The following is a 20,675-nucleotide window of genomic DNA, read 5'->3' on the forward strand; positions in this document are numbered from 1 at the left end:
TTTTTTTTTTTTTTTTTTTTTTTTTTTTTTTTTTTTTTTTTTTGTATATTCTTGAGATTAATTCTTTGTCCGTTGCTTCTTTTGCTATTATTTTATCTGATTCTGAAGGCTGTCTTTTCACCTTCCTTATAGTTTCCTTCATTGTGCAAAAGCTTTTAAGTTTAATTAGGTCCCATTTGTTTATTTTGCTTTTATTTCCATTACTCTTGGGGTGGGTCATAGAGGATCCTGCTGTGATTTATGTCAGAGAGTGTTTTGCCTATGTTTTCCTCTAAGAGTTTTATAGTTTCTGGTCTTACATTTAGATCTTTAATCCATTTTGAGTTTATTTTTGTGTGTGGTGTTAGAGAGTGTTCTAGTTTCATTCTTTTACAAGTGGTTGACCAGTTTTCCTAGCACCACTTGTTGAAGAGATTGTCTTTTCTCCATTGTATATTCTTGCCTCCTCTGTCAAAGATAAGGTGTCCATAGGTGTGTGGATTTATCTCTGGGCTTTCTGTTTTGTTCCATTGATCTATATTTCTGTCTTTGTGCCAGTACCATACTGTCTTGATGACTGTAGCTTTGTAGTATAGCCTGAAGTCAGGCAGGTTGATTCCTCTAGTTCCATCCTTCTTTCTCAAGATTGCTTTGGCTATTCAAGGTTTTTTGTATTTCCATACAAATTGTGAAATTATTTGTTCTAGTTCTGTGAAGAATACTGTTGGTAGCTTGATAGGGATTGCATTGAATCTATAGATTGCTTTGGGTAGTATACTCATTTTCACTGTATTCTTCGAATCCATGAACATGGTATATTTCTCCATCTATTTGTGTCCTCTTTGATTTCTTTCATCAGTGTTTTATAGTTTTATGTATAAAAGTCCTTTATTTCTTTAGGTAGATATATTCCTAAGTGTTTTATCTGTTTCATTGCAATGGTGAATGGAATTGTTTCCTAAATTTCTGTTGTCTCATTTTTAGTGTATAGGAATGCAAGGGATTTCTGTGTGTTAATTTTATATCCTGCAACTTTACTATATTCATTGATTAGCTTTAGTAATTTTCTGGTAGACTCTTTAGGGTTTTCTATGTAGAGGATCATGTCATCTGCAAATGGTGAGAGTTTTACTTCTTCTTTTCCAATCTGGATTCCTTTTATTTCTTTTTCTGCTCTGATTACTGTGGCCAAAGCTTACAAAACTATGTTGAATAGTAGTGGCAAGAGTGGGCACCCTTGTCTTGTTCCTGACTTTAGGGGAAATGCTTTCAATTTTTCACCATTGAGGATAATGTTTGCTGAGGGTTTGTCATATATAGCTTTTATTATGTTGAGGTATGTTCCTTCTATTCCTGCTTTCTGGAGTTTTTTTTTTATATCATAAATGGATGTTGAATCTTGTCAAAGGCCTTCTCTGCATCTATTGAGATAATCATATGGTTTTTATCTTTCAATTTGTTAATGTGATGTATTACATTGATTGATTTGCAGATATTGAAGAATCTTTGCATCCCTGGGATAAAGCCCACTTGGTCATGATGTATGATGTTTTTAATATGTTGTTGGATTCTGTTTGCTACAATGTTGTTAAGGATTTTTGCATCTATGTTCATCAGTGATATTGGCCTGTAGTTTTCTTTTATTGTGGCATCTTTGTCTGGTTTTGGGATTAGGGTGATGGTGCCTCATAGAATGAGTTTGGAAGTTTGCCTTCCTCTGCAAGTTTCTGGAAGAGTTTGAGTAAGATAGGTGTTAGCTCTTCTCTAAATTTCTGTTAGAATTCACCTATGAAGCCATCTGGTCCTGGGCTTTTGTTTGCTGGAAGATTTCTGATTACAGTTTTGATTTCCGTGCTTGTGATGGGTCTGTTAAGATTTTCTATTTCTTCCTGGTTCAGTTTTGGAAAGTTATACTTTTCTAAGAATTTGTCCATTTCTTCCAAGTTGTCCATTTTATTGGCATATAGTTGCTGATATAGTCTTTATGATCCTTTGTATTTTGGTGTTGTCTGTTGTGATTTCTCCATTTTCATTTCTAATTTTGTTGATTTGATTTTTCTCCCTTTGTGTCTTGATGAGTCTGGCTAATGGTTTGTCAAGTTTATTTATCTTCTCAAAGAACCAGCTTTCAGCTTTGTTGATTTTTGCTATGGTCTATTTTGTTTCTTTTGGATTTATTTATGCCCTAATTTTTAAGATTTCTTTCCTTCTATTAACTCTGGGGTTCTTCATTTCTTCCTTTTCTAGTTGCTTTAAGTGTTCAGTTCAGTCACTCAGTCATGTCCAACTCTTTGTGACCCCATGAATCGCAGCATGCCAGGCCTCCCTGTCCATCACCAACTCCCGGAGTTTACTCAAACTCATGTCCATCGAGTCGGTGATGCCATCCAGCCATCTCATCCTCTGTCATCCCCTTCTCCTCCTGTCCCCAATTCCTCCCAGCATCAGAGTCTTTTCCAATGAGTCAACTGTTCGCACAAGGTGGCCAAAGTATTGGAGTTTCAGCTTTAGCATCAGTCCTTCCAATGAACATTCAGGACTGATCTCCTTTAGAATGGACTGGTTATATCTCCTTGCAGTCCAAGGGACTCTCAAGAGTCTTCTCCAACACCACAGTTCAAAAGCATCAATTATTCTGCACTCAGCTTTCTTTCTTTCTTTTTTTTTTTTTTTGTAGGTAAACTTGAATTTATTAAATGTCAAAAATACTTGATTTTTTCAACCATTTAAAAATGCATAACTTTAGTACACAGACTATACAAAAACAGGCGGGAGACCACTTTGCCAAACCCTGGTTCACATCATAGAACAGCATATAAATATGCTTTTTATGGGACTTTCCTGGCAGCCAAGTGGGTTCAACCCCTGGTAGGGTAACTAAGATCCTACATGTCTTATGGCAAGCATCCCTCCCCCCACAGTTTATTTTTAAAAAGTGCTGCCTTCAGGTACAAGGATGACACATATGTGTACTTCCTATTACAGTAGGTGTAAGAGCTGCTAGTTATAGGGAACAATAAGACAACAAAATTTTTAAAAGCCAGTTCCTAATTTACTAGCTGTACTTCTAAGTACTCGGTAGCTAGAGAACATTTCTATCATTGGACAGCCCCGTGTCCTAACTGACAGGAGTATTTATTCAGTATGTCATCACAAACCATATAATACAACAGTTCCAATGTTTCATATTTATTACTGAGTCTCAGACTGATAGTTAGGAAATAAGAAACATCAGGAGCCAAGCATTACAGTAGTGATGTTCTGTGATTTGGCTGCTTAAAAAAGTGGTCTTAACATGTGTACCACACATGTCAAGACCACTTCTTATAGACCCAGCTTGCTTCTTATAGACCCAGCTTGGTTCTTCTCCAATGTCTTCTCTTGGAGTTGTACCTGATTTTATTGCCAGTTTTCATTCGAATCCATTGAGGAATGGGACGATTCTGCTTTTGTTTCTTGGCCAGGAATCGCTTGATCCTGAAAGTCTTGTGAGAAGACATGGTGGGGAGAGAACTCAACTGCACATAGGATGGCGGAGAAGAGAAAAGAGCTGCACTCAGCTTTCTTCACAGTCCAACTGTCACATCCATACATGACCACTGGAAAAACCATAGCCTTGACTTCTAGACGGACCTTTGTTGGCAAAGTAATGTCTCTGCTTTTTAATATGCTATCTAGGTTGGTCATAACTTTCCTTCCACAGAGTAAGCATCTTTTAATTTCATGGCTGCAATCACCATCTGCAGTGATTTTGGAGCCCAAGAAAATAAAGTCTGACACTGTTTCCACTGTTTCCTCATCTATTTGCTATGAAGTGATGGGACCAGATGCCATGATCTTACTTTTCTGAATGTTGAGCTTTAAGCCAGCTTTTTCACTCTCCTCTTTCACTTTTATCAAGAGGCTTTCTAGTTCCTCTTCACTTTCTGCCATAAGGGTGGTGTCATCTGCATATCTGAGGTTATTGATATTTCTCCTGGCAATCTTGATTCCAGCTTGTGCTTCTTCCAGCCCAGCGTTTTTCATGATGTACCTGCATATAAGTTAAATAAGCAGGGTGACAATATACAGCCTTGACGTACTCCTTTTCCTGTTTGGAACCAGTCTGTCGTTCCATGTCCAGTTCTAACTGTTGTTTCCTGACCTGCATATAGGAGCAACCCCACATCCAAGGAGCGGTGGCTGCACGAGCTCAGGAGGGCTTTAGGTGTAGAGTTAGGTTATTCATTTGACTTTTTTCTTGTTTCTTGAGGTAAGCCTGCATTGCTATGAACCTTCCCCTTAGCACTGCTTTTCCAGTGTCCCATAGGTTTTTGGTTGTTATGTTTTCATTTTCATTCATTTCTATGCATATTTTTATTTCTTTTTTGATTTCTGCTATGATTTGCTGGTTATTCAGAAGCATGTTGTTTAGCCTCCATATGTTGGGATTTTTAATTGTTTTTTTTCCTATAATTGACATTTAATCTTACTGCATTGTGGTCAGAAAAGATGATTGGTATGATTTCAGTTTTTTTGAATTTACCATGGTTAGATTTATGGCCCAGGATGTGATCTATCCTGGCAAAGGTTCTGTGTGCACTTGAGAAAAAGGTGAAATTCATTGTTTGGGGGTGAAATGTCTAATAGATATCAATTAGGTCTAACTGGTCCATTGTGTCATTTAAAGTTTGTGTTTCCTTGTTAATTTTCTGTTTAGTTTTATCTATCCATAGGTGTGAGTGGGATATTAAAGTCTCCCACTATTATTGTGTTATTTTTAATTTTCCCTTTCATACTTGTTAACATTTGCCTTTAATATTGCGGTGCTCCTATATTGGGTGCATATATATTTATAATTGTTATATCTTCTTCTTGGATTGATCCTTTGATCATTATGTAGTGTCCTTCTTTGTCTCTTTTCACAGCCTTTATTTTAAAGTCTATTGTATCTAATGTGAGTATTGCTACCCCTGCTTTCTTTTGGTCTCTATTTGCGTGAAATATCTTTTTCCAGCCCTTCACTTTCAGTCTGTATGTGTCCCTTGTTTTGAAGTGGGTCTCTTGTGTACAACATATATAGGGGTCTTTTTTTTTGTATCCATTCAGCCAGTCTTTGTCTTTTGGTTAGGGGCATTCAACCCATTTACATTTAAGGTAATTATTGATAAATATGATCCCATTGCCATTTACTTTATTGTTTTGGGTTTGAGTTTATGCACCTTTTCTGTGTTTCCTGTCTAGAGAAGATCCTTTAGCATTTGTTGAAGAGCTGGTTTGGTGGTGCTGAATTCTCTGAGCTTTTGCTTGTCTGTAAAGCTTTTGATTTCTCCTTCATATTTGAATGAGATCCTTGCTGGGTACAGTAATCTGGGTTGTAGGTTTTTCTCTTTCATCACTCTAAGTATGTTCTGCTATTTCCCTTCTGGCCTGAAGAGTTTCTGTGGAAAGATCAGCTGTTATCCTTATGGGAATCCCCTTGTGTGTTATTTGTTGTTTTACCCTTGCTGCTTTTAGTATTTGTTCTTTGTTAATTTGATTAATATGTGTCTTGGTGTGTTTCATCTTGGGTTTATCCTGTTTGGGACTCTCTGGGTTTCTTGGACTTGGGTGGCTATTTCCTTCCCCATTTTAGGGAAGTTTTCAACTATTATCTCCTCAAGTATTTTCTCATGGTCTTTCTTTTTGTCTTCTTCTTCTGGTATTCCTATGATCCAAATGTTGGGGTGTTTAACATTGTCCCAGAGGTCTCTGATGTTGTCATCATTTCTTTTAATTCTTTTTTCTTTTTTCCTCTCTGCTTCATTGATTTCTACCATTCTATCTTCTACATCATTTATCCTATCTTCTGCCTCAGTTATTCTACTGTTGGTTCCCGCCAGAGTGTTTTTGATCTCATTGATTGCATTATTCATTATATATTGACTCTTTTTTATTTCTTCTAGGTCCTTGTTAAACATTTCTTGCATCTTCTCAATGCTTGTCTCCAGTCTATTTATCTGTAACTCCATTTTGTTTTCAAGATTTTGGATCATTTTCACTATCATTATTCAGAATTATTTTTCAGGTAGAGATAAGGATACCTCCTCCTCTTTTGTTTGGTTTGGTGGGCATTTATCATGTTCCTTTACCTGCTGAGTATTTCTCTGCCTTTTCATCTTGTTTAGATTGCTGTGTTTGGGGTGGCCTTTCTGTATGCTGGAAGTTTGTGGTTCCTCTTTATTGTGGAGGTTCCTCACTGTGGGTGGGGTTGGATGGGTGGCTTGTCAAGATTTCCTGGTTAAGGAAGCTTGTGTCAGTGTTCTGGTAGGTGGAGCTGGATTTCTTCTCTCTGGAGTACAATGAAGTGTCTAGTAGTGAGTTTTGAGATGTCAGTGGGTTTGGTGTGACTTTGGGCAGCCTGTTTATTGAACCTCAGGTCTGTGTTCCTGCATTGCTGGAAAATTTGCCTGGTATGTCTTGCTGTGGAACTTGTTGGCTCTTGGGTGGTGCTTGGTTTCAGTGTAGGTATGGAGGCTTTTGGATGAGCTTTTATCGATTAATGTTCCCTGGAGTCAGGAGTTCCCTGGTGTTCTCAGGTTTTGGGCTTAAGCCTTCTGCCTTTCTTTTTTCTGTCTTATTCTTACAGTAGCCTCAAGACTTCTCCATCTATACAGCACCAGTGATAAAATATCTAGTGTAATGATGAAAAGCTTCTCCACAGTGAGAGACACCCGGAGGGGTTCACAGAGTTACATGGAGAAGAGAAGAGGCAGGAGGGAGATAGAGGTGACCAGGAGGAGAAAAGGGGGAATTAAAAGGGGAGAGAACAAGCTAGCTAGTTATCAATTCCCTATGTGCTCTCCACAGTCTGCAACACTCAGAGAGGTTCACGGAGTTACACAGAGAAGAGAAGAGGGAGGAGGGAGACAGAGATGACTAGGAGGAGAAAAGGGGGAATCAAAAGGAGAGAGACAGATCCAGCCAGTAATCAGTTCCCTAAGTGTTCTCCACAGCCCAGAACACACAAAGAGAGTCACCGAGTTGGGTAGAGAAGAAAATGGGGAGAGGGGAGATAGAGGCGGCCTGTTGGGAGAAAAAGGAGAGTCAAAATGGGGAGAGAGCAATCAGGCCAGTGATCTCGCTCCCAAGTAAAAATGGGTACTGAAGATTGGGTTCTTAAAGGTACAAAATTGATAATAAATACGAAAAGCAAAGATTAAAAATCTAGAGTAGAGGATAGACTCTCAAAAATACAATATTAAAAAAACAAAACAAAGTCACAAAAATTATAAATATATATATATGAAGTTTGCTTTAAAAATAGGGTCTTTTTTGCAAGGTATTAATGTTATAAAAATGAAAATTAAAGGAGGACTTAAAAATAAAAAAATTTAAAAATTAAAAAAATGATAATAGAAAAATATATCTAGGAATTTCTCTGGAGCTATTGCGGTCAGTGTGGGGTCAATTCAGTTTCAGATAGTTCCTTGATCTGGCTTATACTTCTCAAGATCTATAGGCCTCTTCCAATGTAGTCGGTGCTAACTACAGGGTTTTAATCATTCGCACCTGTCACTTCCAAAGCAGTTCCCTCTTCTTTATTTTGGCTTCCTCTGTTTGAAAGTCTCCTCAGTGTGTAATTTCCACCCTGACACAGGGGGGCGAAGGTAGTCACTTATTTAGGCTCACTTGTTCATTTGTGCTGTGGGGAGAGAGGAACACTGCAAACAAATATCACTGGCATGTGTGGGGAGTACTGGTAGTGTCTTGGCCGCACTGGGTTTGCCCCCCGCCCCTGCTCACAGTGCGTGTGCTTTCCCAGTCTACACTGCTCAGGCTCTAGGTTGCTCTGCTGGGGAACTGTCTGAGGCAGGCCCTGGGTTGCGTGCACTTCCCAGGTCTAAGCCACTCAGGTTCAGGTTCTCGGGTACTCCACAAAGGCGCAGACTTGGTTGGGCCTGCGTTTTGTGCCCGTCCCAGGCCTGAGCAGCTCAGGTGACCAGGTGCTTGGTGAGCACAGTCTCCCTGGGTGGGGAGTGTGTCTTATCACCTCCCCTGTCCCAGCCGCTGGGTTTCCTAGGTGGCAGCGGGTGCGCCTGTCTCAGGTGCGCCGTGTGTCTCTTCTGAGGAGCTGATCCCTGGCTGCGACCCTCCCGGAGGATGTCAACGGTCCAGAATCCCAAGAAGAGTTGGTTAGCAACTGGGAGCCTGCTTGCAGTTTGGTAGAGGATGCCTCTCTGGGGCCGAAATTGCCCCTTTCTGGCTCTGGCTGCCCCCCACCTTCCTCCCTGTCTCTGGCGGGGGATGGGCCGGTCCGCAGCCAGCTTGCTCTCCTCTGGTATTCACTCAGTCCTTTGTTCTGTGAGCGGGCCTGGCAGTGCCATAGGTTAGGGCTTTTTGTGGGATAGTTCTCTCTCTCTCTCTCTCTCTTTTTTCTCTCTCTCTGGCTGTCCCACAGTTTGGGTTGCTATCTCACGTTAGTTCCCTCAGATTGCCCTCAGGGCATTCAGGCCCAGTCCTTACCCTAAGCAATGCAGCCGCACCTCCCTATTCAGCCCTGGCTTGCTGGGAGTTGCTGTTAGGCATGTAATCTGTGAGTTTTATTTATTTATTTGTCCTCTCGGTTATGTTGCCCTCTGAGATTCCAAAACTCCCCACAGACCTGCCGGTGAGAGTGTTTCCTGGTGTTTGGAAACTTCTCTTTTAAGACTCCCTTCCTGGAATGGATATCCGTCCCTACCTCTTTTGTCTCTCTTTTTATCTTTTATATTTTTTCCTACCTCCGTTCGAAGACAGTGGGCTGCCTTTCTGGGTGCCTGATGTCTCTCTGCCAGCATTCAGAAGTTGTTTTGTGGAATTTGCTCAGCGTTCAAATGTTCTTTCGATGAATTTGTGGGGGAGAAAGTGGTCTCCCTGTCCTATTCCTCCACCATCTTAGGACCGCCTCTGAAGTTTTCACAATTATAAATTTCACTATGAGGAACAACCTAGCACACTGCATCTTTGTACACTTGTTTGATTTTTTTTTCCTTTGGAACAAACATACATTTTACCAATAGTGTAGGAGAATAGTTGTTTGTGTTCTGGCAAATATAAGCTCTTATATACTTATTTTTATTTCCTGACATTTTTATAAGTAAGATATGCCTTTTATTTCATTATTAAACTTTGTATTTTGTATTAGGGTATAGCTGATTAACAAACAATATTGTGATAGTTTCAGGTGAACATTGAAGGGACCCAGCCATATAATATGCACGTATCCATTCTCCCCTAAACTCCCCTCTCATCCAGGCTGCTGCATAACATTGTGCAGTAGGTCCTTGTTGATAATCCATTTTAAGTATAGCAGTGTGTACATGTCCATCACAAACTCCCTAACTTTGCCTTTCCTCCATCCTTCCCCCCCTGCAACCATAGCTCATTCTCTAAAAAACATGCTTTTTATTGTTTAGCTCATTATACCTCTCTTTTGCTCTTTGGCTGTCATGAAGCTGCCCTCCCACTAGTAGGGCTTGTGCCCTATGTGATTCTTCCATGAGTGGAGATTATTTTGCATCCAGCTTTCTTGCTGGTTGTGCCTTATAATATGAATTAGTTGATTCTGTCATTGAGATGAGGGGTACAATCTGAGTATAAAGACAAATAATCTACATGGGTATTAAACCTGCAGCCATGGTTTTCTTTGGTTCCTGTTCCAGTCTAGCAGTTTTTAACCCATGGTACATATAACATATGACATTCACACGTTGGACACATCCTGTGGGTACACTGTGAACTGCTTGAAATTTGTGACATGCTGTGTACAATTATACTCCTTTTTTCCTGCTCTATAAATATTTTGGAATAGAAGTTAGTGTGAGTAGTGTTATAGTAGGACAACTGCCCTAATTTAAAACAAAGTAAGTAACTTGCAATCTTCTATCCTTAAGATTTTATTAGTAAGAAATTATTTGCCATGTATCTTTAATAGCATAAAATCTCAGCTCTAACAGAGATGAAAATGAATGATACCTTTAGCAAGATAGAGGTTAATTTATTTCTTAAAGTAAAATCTCAGCAGTTATGGTACTACTCTACTGAGAAGTCATCAGGAGTCCAGGCACCCTCCATCTTTTTACTCTGCCATTCTTAGAATGTTGCCCTCGTCCACATGATCCAAGATGAGTCTCCTAGCATCTGAATTCCAGCCAGCAAGAAGGGTATAAAATGAGAGTAGAGGACCATATTCTTGCCATTAATGAATACCCAAAGGATGTAGATTTTACTTCCTTATCAGGAGATCAAACCAGTCAATCCTAAAGGAAATCAGCCCTGAATGTTTGTTGCAAAGACTGATGCTGAAACTGAAGGTCCAATACTTTGGCCACCTGATGCAAAGAGCTAACTCCTTGGAAAAGACACTGATACTAGGAAAGATTGAGGGCAAGAGAAGAAGGGGCAACAGAGGATGAGATGGTTGGATGGCATCACTGACTCAATGGACATGAGTTTGAGCAAACTCCTGGAGATGGTGAAGGACAGGGAAACCTGGCATGTTGCAGTCCATGGGGTCTCAAAGAATCGGACATGACTGAACGACTGAACAACACCACCACCTTCAGTTGACTGGAACATAGGTGCATGGAGCCACACCAGTTACAGAGTAGCATGGAAAATGTTTTAAACTGGGGTGACTAGGAGTCTAGCGTAAAATCAGAGTTTCTCTTGTTGTGAGAGAGAAAGGGGACAGTTGGGAATACCTGTCATAGCATTTCTCATGGGTGTACTGTTTCTGGGTACTTGATAACACTGCCTGAGCAGTCTCAACCCTCTGGACCACTGATCACTGCAGTGTCTACTGTGCTTCCCCTGCAGCCCAAACTGGTCCACATGCATTCCCTGTGGTCCTGTGTCGAGATCATTAGCCACATTAGTGGACTGAGCTGAAGATGGAATACACGGTTTGAGACACATCTTGTTCAATATTTAAGTTGCTGTTATGTTCATAGTTTGAATTATTTATTTATTGGCTGTGCTGGGTCTTTGTTGCTGTGTAGGCTTTCTTTAGTTGTGGCGAGTGGGGGCTACTCTCTAGTTGTAGTGCATAGGCTTCTCATTGCAGTGGCTTCTCTTGTTGGGGAGCAGAGGTTCTAGATGCACAGGCTTCAGTAGTTGTGGTTTGTGGGCTCTAGAGTGTAGGCTCAGGTGTTGTGGTGCATAGGCTTAGGGGCTTAGTTGCTCTGTGATATGTGGGATCTTCCCAGACCAGGGATCGAACCTGTGTCCCCTGCATTGACAGGGGGGTTCTTAACCACTGATCCACCAGGGAAGCTCCATAGTTAAAATTTTAATGAGAATTTGATTTGGGGTCCTAGTCTTAATGTGAATAAACTGAAGTGGTTAACATTACCATTTTTCTATATTGTTTACACAGGAGCAATACTAAACTGAACTAGATGGAAATGATCATGTGTTAGTTATTGGCATTTAGACAATAAAGGGTATACACATTAAGAAAATGTAAAAAAAAAAAACCAATTTTATCACTACTATATAAAAATGTGCTTTAGATATATCCCTAAATCTTTATATATATCCTTTATTTTCACCTAAAGGAAAATAAGCAAGTCAGCAATACATTTGAACTTGAAAAATTCTAGCTGAAACTTTCTTGGTTGAGGCGTGGATTGTGGAAAGGTGGGATGACTCCTCTTATTGTTTTGAGTCTGGCATCACTGGCAATTTTTTCCCCTTCATTTTCCTAAATATTCAATTATATGACTTCCCAGTTACATAGTATCTACCTCCTTCACATTTTTGCCTGGAGCTGGCCATGAACCTTGATCACAGGATCATATGAAATAGAGGAATAGCCCTTGAACAGTCTTTAGTCATGGTTGATGTGATCCTGGAAATAAGATTCAAGCTAATGAACATTCATATGAATGCAGGTTTTACATGTGCGGCATGAGTCTTTGATTTGTAGTCAGCTCAGGCAAACATAGCAATTTGGAAGGTGTCATATTCATCAGGTTCAGATCTGTGAGTAGATATGAATAACAAATGCTTCTGTGTTCTGGAACACAGTTCTGAAACCCGGTGTGTTCTGAAGGTTCTTTATTGTCAAGGAATTTAACAAGCCAGATCAAGATAATAACCATTAGATTCATCCCCCACCCTCAAATCCAACCCTTTTCTGAATACTCATTTTAAAGATATATATGGGACATTTTAGGATTTGTCAGGGTGAATGTGCCCACTCCAGTGTTCTTGCCTGGAGAATCCCAGGGACGGGGAGCCTGGTGGGCTGCCATCTATGGGGTCGCACAGAGTCGGACATGACTGAAGCGACTTAGCAGCAGCAGCAGCAGCAGCAGGGTGAATGTAGCTGATTCCCTCTAGGCTCTGTCCAGCTGGATACCCTGATGGCTTTTGACCTTGGTCCTCTTAGTCACTGTAAAGATGAATCCAAAACCTTGTCTTCATCCTCATCAGAGCGTCTTTGAAATTAATTGTTGTTTCTGATTTCAAACCTTCTCGTGACCAAATTTCAGGGTATCCACTAATTTGTGTCCTAGTCTTGAACATGGATGCATCCTCCTCATTACTGGTTTGTGTTCCAGTTCCTCTTAGAGCCTGATGTTGTTGTTGTTGTTTAGTTGCTCAGTTATGTCTCTTTGTGATCCCATGGATTGTAGCCCACCAGGCTCCTCTGTCAGTAGGATTTCCCAGGCAAGAATACTGGAGTGGGTTGCCATTTCCTTCTCCAGGAGATCTTCCCAACCCAGAGATCGAACCCTTGTCCCCTGCATTGCACAAAGATTCTTTACCACTGAGCCACCTGGGAAGCCCCCTTAAGGGCTGAGCTCTGCCATGTATCTGGGCCACTTAACTAGGGTTATTGAAACCCTGCCTGTGCCCTACCTTTGCACATCTCCTTCTGCCCAATGTGTAGATCTTTCCTCTCTTCTGCTTAAACCCAGGCTTACTCTCCTTTCCTTAGCCAGACAGGCACTCTGTGCCAGACTTTACCAAGTGTATTAAACCTGCTTGTTATCAGTGCCTATTTGGGTAGAGGCCTCTTTGGACTGTGATCATTGGGCCATATGTCACACTTTGGGAGGCCATCTCTCCTCGGTGCTGCCTGATTCTCATTTACCTCACTTTCCTCAATGAATGGTCATTGAAATCTAGCATGTCTTATGGGTGTTCAAAATGAGACAAGATACATCCTCTATTTATTCAACCTATTTTGGTCTAAACTTCCATAATTGAGACATTTTCCTCTACTAATCTTACAACATCCTTTGATTTGGAAAAAATCTCATGAACATTCTACTGTGTTCATGTGATCAGTTGTAATAGAAAAAAACCCAGAATGCACATTTAATTTGAAGACACAGTCAGTTGAAAATTGCATTTTCTTTTGTAGAAGAAAAACGGTGGGGGGAAAGACATTTTAAAATATATTGCTTTAGGCATGAATTTAAAATTTCATATTATCCTTTTCTAGTCATAGTAATTATTAAAGTGTTAATCTGGCAAAATATGAACCTTGGCAATAAGGATCTTTATACTTGTATACTCTCAAATGCTCAAATCTGTGATGCACATTTATTCTGGTGACATGTATTGTGACTGGACCTGTAAATCTGAATTCTGCTAAAAATGTTTTTATAACGGAAATGAGAGTTAAAAGAAAAGAAGTTAATATGTGAACATATAATCTTGGATATGATAAGGTGACTTTCTTCTCTCAAACTCAGAGCTATATTTACATCTCACAACATCACTGGTAGTCAGCAAATATTTATTGAGTGCTTGCTCTTTGTGGGCAGTGTTCTAGCTGTTGGTGATACAGCAGTGAACAAAACAAAGCCTCTGCTCTCAGAGAATGTAACATGTAACATTCTGGTGATGAGGAGATTACAGCATTAGGTTGAGAGGGGCTGGCAATGACAAGCCAGGCATTGCACATTTCTTTGCTACCTGTCTTCTTGGCCAGTGGTTTCGGATGGGATATGGTGCAGTAAGAATGTCTTTCTGTGTCTGGCTTATTTCATTCGTATAATGTCCTCCAAGTCCACCTATGTTGTCATAGATGAGAATTTCTTTTTAAAAAAGGCTGAATAATACAAATACTATTATCTCACTTATCTGTAGAATATAAAGTAGTCAGATTCATAGCAGCAGAGAATAAAATGGTACTTGCCAGGGTTTGGGAGGAGGGAGAAATGGGGAGATGTTGATAAAAGGGTACAGAGTCTCAGTTATGCAAGATGAGTAAGTTCTGTGCCTATAGCTAACAACATTGTATCATAAACTAAAAATTTTCTCATAGAGCAGATCTTATGTTAAGTGTTCTCACCACAATAAAATAATAAAAGTGGTAAGAGTCAGCTCTGGGAGGTAATGGAGGTCTGTGGTGGTCTTGATAGGTTTCACCAGTGTATGTGTGCTCAGTCACTTCCATTGTGTCCAGCTCTTTGTGACTCTGTGAAGTGTGGCCTGCCAGCTCCTCTGTCCATGGGATTCTCCAGGCAAGAATACTCAAGTGGGATGTTATGCCCTCGTCCAGGGGTCTTCCCGACCCAGGGCTCGCACCCACGTCTTCTGCATCCCTGCATTGGCAGGCGGATTCTTTGCCCACTGAGCCACAGGGAAGTCTCTCACCAGTGTATACTTACTCCCAAGCTCATCAAGTAGTGTACGTGAAATGGGTACAGATTTTATATGTCCATCATACCTTGGTGAAGTTTGTTTTTAGAGAATGTCAGTTTGGATTTCCCCCCAGAAGTGGACCTCAAAGCAAAGACTCAGGTACAAATTTAGTTCATCTGGAGGTGAGGAAAGATTGGTATGGGAGTAGGGAAGTGAGGAAGACAAGAGAAGGCAGTGTGAGTGATTGTTGCTTAATGTCTTGAGAAAAATCTTGCAAAAAGAGCCTCCCTCCTGTGGGGCCAGGGAGCTGGGATGTTTATACACCAACTCCCATTAGTCATCTGTTGGGGCCTTTTGGGAGCAAGGTTTATGCTAAGTCTGGCCTGCTATGTGAGCAGCAAGGTAGGCTTTGGTCTCCCAAGAAAGCCCTCAGGTATTGGCACACAGGTTCTGAAAGTTGGATAGCAGCATAGCAGACAGTGTGTTTGTAAGAAGTGAGATAAGGGGTTATGGGCCAGACTCTGCAGACGTTGAGGGAGAGCTGTCTGTAAACAAAAGCACTCCTCCTGTTTCACAGCTAGAACTGATACATGGGAAAAGCAAACTGAAATAATTCTAAGACTTCATTAATGCTATAGGAAGATAGATGTGGCACAGTGGGCTAGCTTAAAAAAATTTTTTTTAGTTGAAGTATAGCTAATTTACAATACTGTGTTAGTTTCAGGTGTACAGCAAAGTGAATCAGTTACACATATACATATATCTAATCTTTTTAAAGATTACATTACAGAGTATTGAGTAGAGTTCCCTGTGATATACAGTAGGTCCTTATTAGCCATCTATTTTATATATAGTACTGTGTGTATGTCAATCCCAGTCGCTCAGTTTATCCTTCCTCCTTTCTATCCCCTGGTAACCATAAGATTGTTTTCTACATCTGTAACTCTATTTCTATTTTGTAAATAAGTTCATTTGTATCCTTTAGATTCCACATATAAGTGATATATATTTGTTTTTCTCCATCTGACTTATATTTCACTCAGTTTGACAATCTCTGGGTCCATCCATGTTGTTGCAGATAGCATTATTTTGTTCTTTTTTATGGCTGAGTAATATTCATTGTATATTTGTACTACATGTTCTTTATCCATTCATATGTTGATGGACATTTAGGTTGCTTTCATGTTCTGGCTATTGTAAATAGTGCTGCAGTGAACACTGGGGTGCAGGTATCTTTTCAAATTGTAGTTTTCTCTGGAATATGTTTAGAAGTGGGATTGCTGGGTCATGTAGTAGTTCTCTTTTTAGTTTTTCAGGAACCTGCATACTGTCTTCCATAGTGGCTGTACCAATTTACATTCTTACCAACAGCACAAGAGGGTCCCTTTTCCTCCATACCCTCTCCAGCATTTATTGTTTGTAGATTTTTTTGATGATGGTCATTCTGACAGGTGTGAGATGATGCCTTGTTGTAGTTTTGATTTGCATTTCTCTAATAATTATGATGTTGATCATCTTTTACAGTGTTTTTTGGCATCTGTATGTCTTTGGAGAAATGTCTAGATCCTCTGCCCATTTTTTGATTGGGTTGTTTGTTTTTTTGAATATGGAGTTTAATGAGCTGTTTATATATTTTGGAGATTAATCCCTTGTCTGTTGCTTCATTTGCAAATATTTTCTTCCATTCTGAGGGTTGTCTTTTTGCTTTGTTTATGGTTTCCTTTGTTGCACAAAAACCTCTTATGTTTAATTAGGTCCTATTTGTTTATTTTTGTTTTTATTTTCATTATTCTAGGAGATGGGGCAAAAAGGATCCTGCTGAAATTTATGTCAAAGAGTGTTTTGCTTATGTTTTCCTCTATGAGTTTAATAGTGTCTGGCCTTATATTCAGGTCTTTAATTGATTTTGAGTTTATTTTTGTGTATGGTGTTAGGGACTGTTCCAATTTCATTCTTCTCATTACATGTAGCTGTTCAGTTTCTCCCAGAACCACTTATTGAAGAGACTGTCTTTCCTCCATTGCTTTCATTTCAGTCACTCAGTTGTGTCTGACTCTTTGCAACTCCATGGACTGCAGCACACCAGGCTTCCCTGTCCATCACCAACTCCCGGAACTTACTCAAACTCATGTCCATCGAGTCAGTGATGCCATCCAACAATCTCATCCTCTGCTGTCCCCTTCACTTCCTGTCTTCAATCTTGCCCAGCATCAGGGTCTTTTCTAATGAGTTAGTTCTTCATATCAGGTGGCCAAAGTATTGGAGTTTCAGCTTCAGCATCAGTTCTTCCAGTGAATATTCAGGACTGATTTCCTTTAGGATTGACTGGTTGGATCTCCTTGCAGTCCAAGGGACTCTCAAGAGTCTTTTCCAACACCACAGTTCAAAAGCATCAATTCTTTGGCCTTTTTTATGGTCCAACTCTCACATCCACAAATGACTACTGGAAAAACCATAGCTTTGATGAGACGGACCTTTGTCAACAAAGTAATGTCTCTGCTTTTTAATATGCTGTCTAGGTTGGTCATAACTTTCCTTCCAAGGAGCAAGCATCTTTTAATTTCATGGCTGTAGTCACCATCTGTAGTGATTTTGGAGGCTCCCAAAATAAAATCTGTCACTGTTTCCATTGTTTTCCCATCTATTTGCCATGAAGTGATGGGTCTGGTTGCAATGATCTTAGTTTTCTGAATGTTGAGTTTTTTAAAATATAAATTTATTTAGTTAATTGGAGGTTAATTACTTTACAATATTGTAAATATTACAGTATTACCAATGTTACATTATTGGTTTTGCCATGCATCAACATGAGTCCGCCACAGGTATACATGTGTTCCCCATCCTAAAACCCCCTCCCTCCTCCCTCCCTGTACCATCCCTCTGAATGTTGAGTTTTAAGCCAACTTTTTCACTCTCCTTTTCACTTTCATCAAGAGGCTCTTTAGTTCTTCTTTGCTTTCTGCCATAAGGATGGGGTCATCTGCATAACTGAGGTTGTTGATATTTCTCCTGGCAACCTTGATTCCAGCTTGTGCTTCATCCAGCCCAGCATTTCAAGTGATGTACTCTGTGTATAAGTTAAATAAGCTGGATGACAATATACAGCCTTGACATACTCCTTTCCCGATTTGGAACCAGTCTGTTTTTCCATGTCTAGTTCTGACTGTTGCTTCTTGTCCTGCATACAGATTTCTCAGGAGGCAGGTCAGGTGGTCTGGTTATTTCTATCTCTTTAAGAATTTTCCACAGTTTGTTGTGATCCACACAGTCAAAGACTTTGGCCTAGTCAGTAAAGCAGAAGTAGATGTTTTTCTAGAAGTCTCTTACTTTTTCAGTGATCCAACAGATGTTGGCAATTTGATCTCTGGTTCCTCTGCCATTTCTAAATCCAGCTTGAACACCTGGAAGTTCACGGTTCATGTACTGTTGAAGCCTGGCTTGGAGAATTTTGAGCATTGCTTTGCTAGTGTGTGAGATGAGTGCAATTGTGCAGTAGTCTGAATGTTCTTTGGCATTGCCTTTTTTGGGATTGGAATGGAAACTGACCTTTCCAGTCCTGTGGCCACTGCTGAGTTTTCCAAATTTGCTGGCATATTGAGTGCAGCAGTTTCACAGCATCATCTTCTAGGATTTGAAGTAGCTCAACTGGAATTCCATCACCTCCACTAGCTTTGTTTGTAGTGATGCTTCCTAAAGCCCACTTGACTTCACATTCCAGGATGTCTGGCTCTAGGTGAGTGATCACACCATCGTGGTTATCTGGGTCATGAAGATATTTTTCGCATAGTTCTGTTATTCTTGCCACTTCTTCTTAATATCTTCTGCTTCTGTTAGGTCCATACCATTTCTATCCTTTTTTGTGCCCATCTTTGCATGAAATGTTCCCTCGACATCTCTTATTTTCTTGAAGAGATCTTTAGTCTTTCCCAGTCTATTGTTTTCCTCTATTTCTTTGCATTGGTCACTGAGGAAGGCTTTCTTATCTCACCTTGCTATTCTTTGGAATAGCAACATCCGTTGCTTTAGCAGTAGAATTTTCTTTTACTGCTAGGCAAAGATGGGCTGGATTGGAAGGGAAACCTTATGGAGACACTAGATGGTGGTGTTCTCTAAGTAGAAATCTACAACTAGTGTTTGCTGCTGAACTATTATTACAGTTTAGCACACAATTTTAAATCTGTTGAGCTTCAATCAATCAAAAAATATTTACTGAACACCCATTAAGTGCCAGGGTTGGCCCCAAAATAGAAAGGAAAACATTATTAAGAAGAAAGGACCACAAAGCCCCAGACTGAAGCAGCAGCTTTCCAATTACAATCAGCCTGGATTTTTCCTTTCTTTACAGAACCTTTAGAGAATTTATGTAGCATAAGAATTTTGTCTTATTGTGAGAGAACTTTGTATTAGTGGAACAATCTTTAGCATCAGTGTTTGACTATATTACTTATTGAATGCTATATATTCAGTTACTGGTTACCTGTGTTTGCTTTCTGACTTTATGATAAAGTAAAAGCCAGGTTTTCCGTTAAATAATATTTTAATATCCTTTTAAAGTATGTGTTCTCCATTAACCTTTACCTGTGAAATCCCACTAGCTTTAATACTTTAAAGTGCAAGTGAAAGTTGCTTAGTCATGTCTGACTCTGTGCGACCCCATGGACTATACAGGCCAGAATATTGGAGTGGGTAGCCTTTCCCATCTCCAGGGATCTTACCAACCTAGGGATTGAACCCAGCTCTCCAGCATTGCAGGCAGATACTTTACCAGCTGAGCCACAAGGGAAGCCAAGAGTATTGGAGTGGGTAGCCTATCCCTTCTCCAGCAGATCTTCCTGACCCAGGAATCGAACCAGGGTCTCCTGCATTGCAGGCAGATTCTTTACTAACTGAGCTATGAGGGAAGACCTCATAACTTCAAACTGCTCTTATTTCCCTGAGTAACTCTAGGGCATCCTTGAAGCCATGCTTCTTAGACTTTTCATGTGCATAACATGTACCTGGGATCCAGTTCAAAAGCAGACTTTGAGTCAGTGGTCTGGGGTACTGCTCCATAGACTGTCCTCTGGATTTTCACTGAGAGATACAGTGATTGAATGAGTTTTGCCCCAGTTAGAAATATTGTTTAATTTCCTGTAGAAAGAATACTTCTCCTCCTTTTTGACTCACTTTCCATCTTCAACCTCTTTTACCCCAGCCCCACTATGTTTTTTATAATTAAGTATAGGTTGCATACAGTAGGCACTTACTATATGTAGACAATGCTGGTTTCCTTTCATATTTGCCCTGGGATGCTGACCTGTGTGGATCTCATCAAGGCATTTTATGTCCTTTGGCTTCCAGGTAGGTTTTGCCCATGGTGTCCTCAGCAAAAGACCAGAGAGAAAGTGAGGTCACATATGCTTTTCTTGGCTCCCTCCCTTCCAGGTCACCTTGGGCTGACTGAGAACTTCTACTGAAGGTCAGTGCTCTTCACACAACTCTGTCCTTTTGCTTTCTGAAGACTGTCCCCTTCCATCCTCTCTTGGGCCTAGGGGTTATGTAGTTGGCCCTGTGTTATTAACCCTGGCTACTTGTGGTTCCCCAGCATCTTGCCCCTACCTTTTAAAAAGAGGTCCCTTTAAAATAAATCCTCTTCAAATTAACCTCATTTTAGTGTGCCAGCCCATTTGGACTCTGACTTAAACACTTGGTTGCCACTGATTTTGGTAATATAAATTGGCAAAATGTGATGGAGCTGTAGGAAGACATCAAATAACAGAATTTGAGCCAAGCAGAAAAGGCTTGGTTTTGACAAATACTTTATTGCTTTACAATTTCAGGGACATGTCAGTTTTGAGTGACTTTATCAACTCTGTGGGGCAGTGACCAAAATGTGGTTTAGGTTTTCCATCATCTCTGTGTTATTTAAAAGATTCATACAAATTCTTCTGTTTTTCAGGTTAGTAAGGGTCAGAGTGTAAGTCACATGTAACTGAGCAGGGGACCCTAGCTTGTTAGAGATTTCCCAGACTGCTAGTCTTTATCCTTATTGCCACTGATTATGACTAACAACAGAAAGGATAAATTGAACTTACTCTGCAAAACAATGGTAG

The 20,675-nt window shown here is 40.2% G+C and overlaps 1 protein-coding gene across 1 annotated transcript; it reads right to left on the reverse strand.

Annotated features, from left to right (window-relative positions):
- Window positions 1–3,146: 3,146 nt before the first annotated feature.
- Window positions 3,147–3,525, reverse strand: LOC120882629 (60S ribosomal protein L39). Its single transcript, XM_040266656.1, has one exon. It carries the CDS (start codon window positions 3,477–3,479, stop codon window positions 3,324–3,326), a length of 156 nt encoding a protein of 51 aa, XP_040122590.1. The 5' UTR covers window positions 3,480–3,525; the 3' UTR covers window positions 3,147–3,323.
- Window positions 3,526–20,675: the final 17,150 nt, after the last annotated feature.

The sequence above is a fragment of the Oryx dammah genome, unplaced genomic scaffold (assembly GCF_014754425.2).
Source record: "Oryx dammah isolate SB20612 unplaced genomic scaffold, SCBI_Odam_1.1 HiC_scaffold_23, whole genome shotgun sequence".
In the NCBI taxonomy this organism is placed as follows: Eukaryota; Metazoa; Chordata; class Mammalia; order Artiodactyla; family Bovidae; genus Oryx; species Oryx dammah.

Excerpts from the sequence above, each read along its gene's own strand:
- LOC120882629 (XM_040266656.1), bottom strand. The coding sequence starts at position 3,479 with ATGTCTTCTCACAAGACTTTCAGGATCAAGCGATTCCTGGCCAAGAAA.